At 15.0% G+C, this 2,882-nt stretch overlaps 1 protein-coding gene across 1 annotated transcript; it reads left to right on the top strand.

Moving 5' to 3' along the window:
• Window positions 1-1,309: 1,309 nt before the first annotated feature.
• On the top strand, window positions 1,310-1,987 carry PRSY57_1145400 (hypothetical protein; the record flags this gene model as incomplete). Its single annotated transcript, XM_020115009.1, has 4 exons — window positions 1,310-1,439; window positions 1,561-1,630; window positions 1,759-1,822; window positions 1,943-1,987. The coding sequence occupies 4 exons, from the start codon at window positions 1,310-1,312 to the stop codon at window positions 1,985-1,987; spliced, it is 309 nt and encodes a 102-aa protein (XP_019970378.1).
• Between the last annotated feature and the right edge of the window lie 895 nt (window positions 1,988-2,882).

Here is a 2,882-nt window from a genome sequence, read left to right as displayed (position 1 = left end):
ATAAAATTAATTAAGCAAAAAAAAAAAAAAAAAAAAAAAAATTATAATAAACATGTATATGTATATGCCAATAGTTATACTAAAACAAATAAATATATTTAAGTACAAAAAGAACAGAAAAAATTTTATCAAATAAACTTTATATATGTATTTATATATAATAATAATATGGTCATGTATTTAATATTTTTTTTTTGAACATTCAAAGAAAAAAAAAATATAATCTTCTTATTAACATATGTTCATGCTATATATACAAATATACTTATAGAGAAAAAAATAATAAAAGAAAGTGTAAAGAAGAAAATAATATATAAAGTTAATTGTAAAATATCATGTCTATATATTAAATAGAAAGCGTTATAATAAAATTATAAAGGTTAGAAAATTTATAACAACAACAATATTACTACTAATAATAAAAATAACAGTAATAAGAATATAACCACAAACATAAAATTATAAAAAAAAAAAAAAAAAAAAAAAAACATTATATTGTGTACATACAATAACATAAATAATTAGACATAATATACACACATATATTATAATATATATATATATATTTTTTCTACATAAGACATAATTTGATAATCTTAAGTAAAAAAAATTGACGATAAAAATAAAGTATATAAACATATATTAATTTATAGAAATAAATAAAAAAATATAAGAAGAAGAAAATATAAAGTGTATATCCTCCATTTTGACAATATAAAAATATTGTTGCAATTTTATATTTATTAATATTTTGAAACCTATATTCTTCAATCCCTTTTAAATAAAATAAAATACGCTTTACAGGAAATAAGATGCATTTATGTGCATAACAAACATACATAATATTAGATATAGTACAAATAAATACACTTTATAATAATAACCATTTTATGAACAAATACTTCAATAATTTTATAATATATATATATATATATATATATATATTTTTCTTTTAATTAACGTGATATCCTTAATAAATAATATAAGTTAATTATTCTTATTACACATAATAAAGATATTATAAAATAAATTATATGTATACACACATATATAATATATATTATATATTATATATATGTATATAATGACTAACATTATTGTAGGGATATTACATATAAAAATATGTAACTTCTTTTATAGTAATTGTAAAATATAATGTGTCCCTTTATCATATATTGTCTTTTTTAAAATAAATCTTAGGAAATATTAATAAGAATCCAAGAAATTTTATAATATCTCTCTTCAATTTTATCTTTTAATATATATATATATATATATATATATTATGTATGCTTAATATTCCAATAGAATGAAGACCAAAATAATTAATAATTTAAAGACTCTAGTTAATAATGATATAAGGAATAATTTGAAAAATACGGATGATAAGAAAGAATTATCAATAAAATTATCCAATATTATTAAAAATCATATCAAAAGTATATTTACAAAAATATATATATATATATATATATAAGTAATTTCACCGTCCTCATGTTTTTTTTATATTACATTATATGTATATATATATATATATATATATATATATATATATTTCAGCCTTAACATCTAATGAATATAAAATTATTGTTGAAATTTTTCTTAATGATAATAAAGATCAAGGAGTAAAGTATAATAATAAATAAATAAATAAATATGTATATATATATATATATATATTTAGTCCATATATATTATTACAAGCATATCAAAAAATATATACACATATATATTCATATATTTTCTTCCTCCTATAAGTATTTCTACTAGATTGTTTTATAACAAACATACCGATTTTTTTTTTAAAGAAACGCTAATTAATGTAAAATTAAAAAAACAGTAAAATTTTTAAAGATACATTACAAATATAGAGTAAACTGGAACCAAAATACTGCATAATTATATACACACATATAATTAATTTATTAATTTTTATTTGTAGGACACCTCTTATTGTTTTATAGTCGTTTATTTAATACATATATAAATATCATTCACCTCCTAAAAAAAAAAAAAAAAAAAAAAAAAAGGACGTCATTATATATTTTAATATCTTTATATTATAATAATGTAATATATCTACGTCGACATTATTATTAATATGAAACTTCATGCAAAAAACATAAATCTCAAAAAAAAAAAAAAATAAGGTACTTCATTTTTTTAAATATTATAAAATTCATATGTACAATCTACATCGTCGCCAAAAATAAAAATTTATTTATACATAAAAGTATATATATATATATATATATATATATATGTGCACCAGAAAACAAAAAAAAAAAAAAAATGTATGCATTTTATTATATCATTAAAAAAAATTGACGTATTCAAAAAAGTAAGATCATTTTCTTTAATCCTTTTTTTTTTTTTTTTTTTTTTTTTTTTTAATAAATAACACAAATTTATTCTCATATAAAATTTATAAAAAAAGAAAAACATATATATAATATCAAGTGAATCGGATATTTCTAAAAGTATTGACCTTTTGTTGTTCATGAATATTATATGTAAATTAAATTTTTTTTCCTTCAATATATATATATATATATATATATATATATATATATTATGTAAATGTTATTTTTTCATCCTTTCATTGTATTCTCTTAATCCTCATTTTTTTTTTTTTTTTTTTTTTTTGTTCCTTGTTTTTTCAAATATTATAATTTATCAAAAAATGTAAATTAAATTTTTTTTCCTTCAATATATATATATATATATATATATATATATATATATTATGTAAATGTTATTTTTTCATCCTTTCATTGTATTCTCTTAATCCTCATTTTTTTTTTTTTTTTTTTTTTTTTTTTCTTTTTTTTTTTTTTTTTTTTTTTTTTATTTATAAAAAAAAATATTTTATATTTTTTTAT

This window comes from Plasmodium reichenowi, chromosome 11 (genome assembly GCF_001601855.1).
Source record: "Plasmodium reichenowi strain SY57 chromosome 11, whole genome shotgun sequence".
In the NCBI taxonomy this organism is placed as follows: Eukaryota; Apicomplexa; class Aconoidasida; order Haemosporida; family Plasmodiidae; genus Plasmodium; species Plasmodium reichenowi.
The sequence above is the reverse complement of the archived record's forward strand: the minus strand, read 5'-3'. Positions and strand labels throughout refer to the sequence as shown.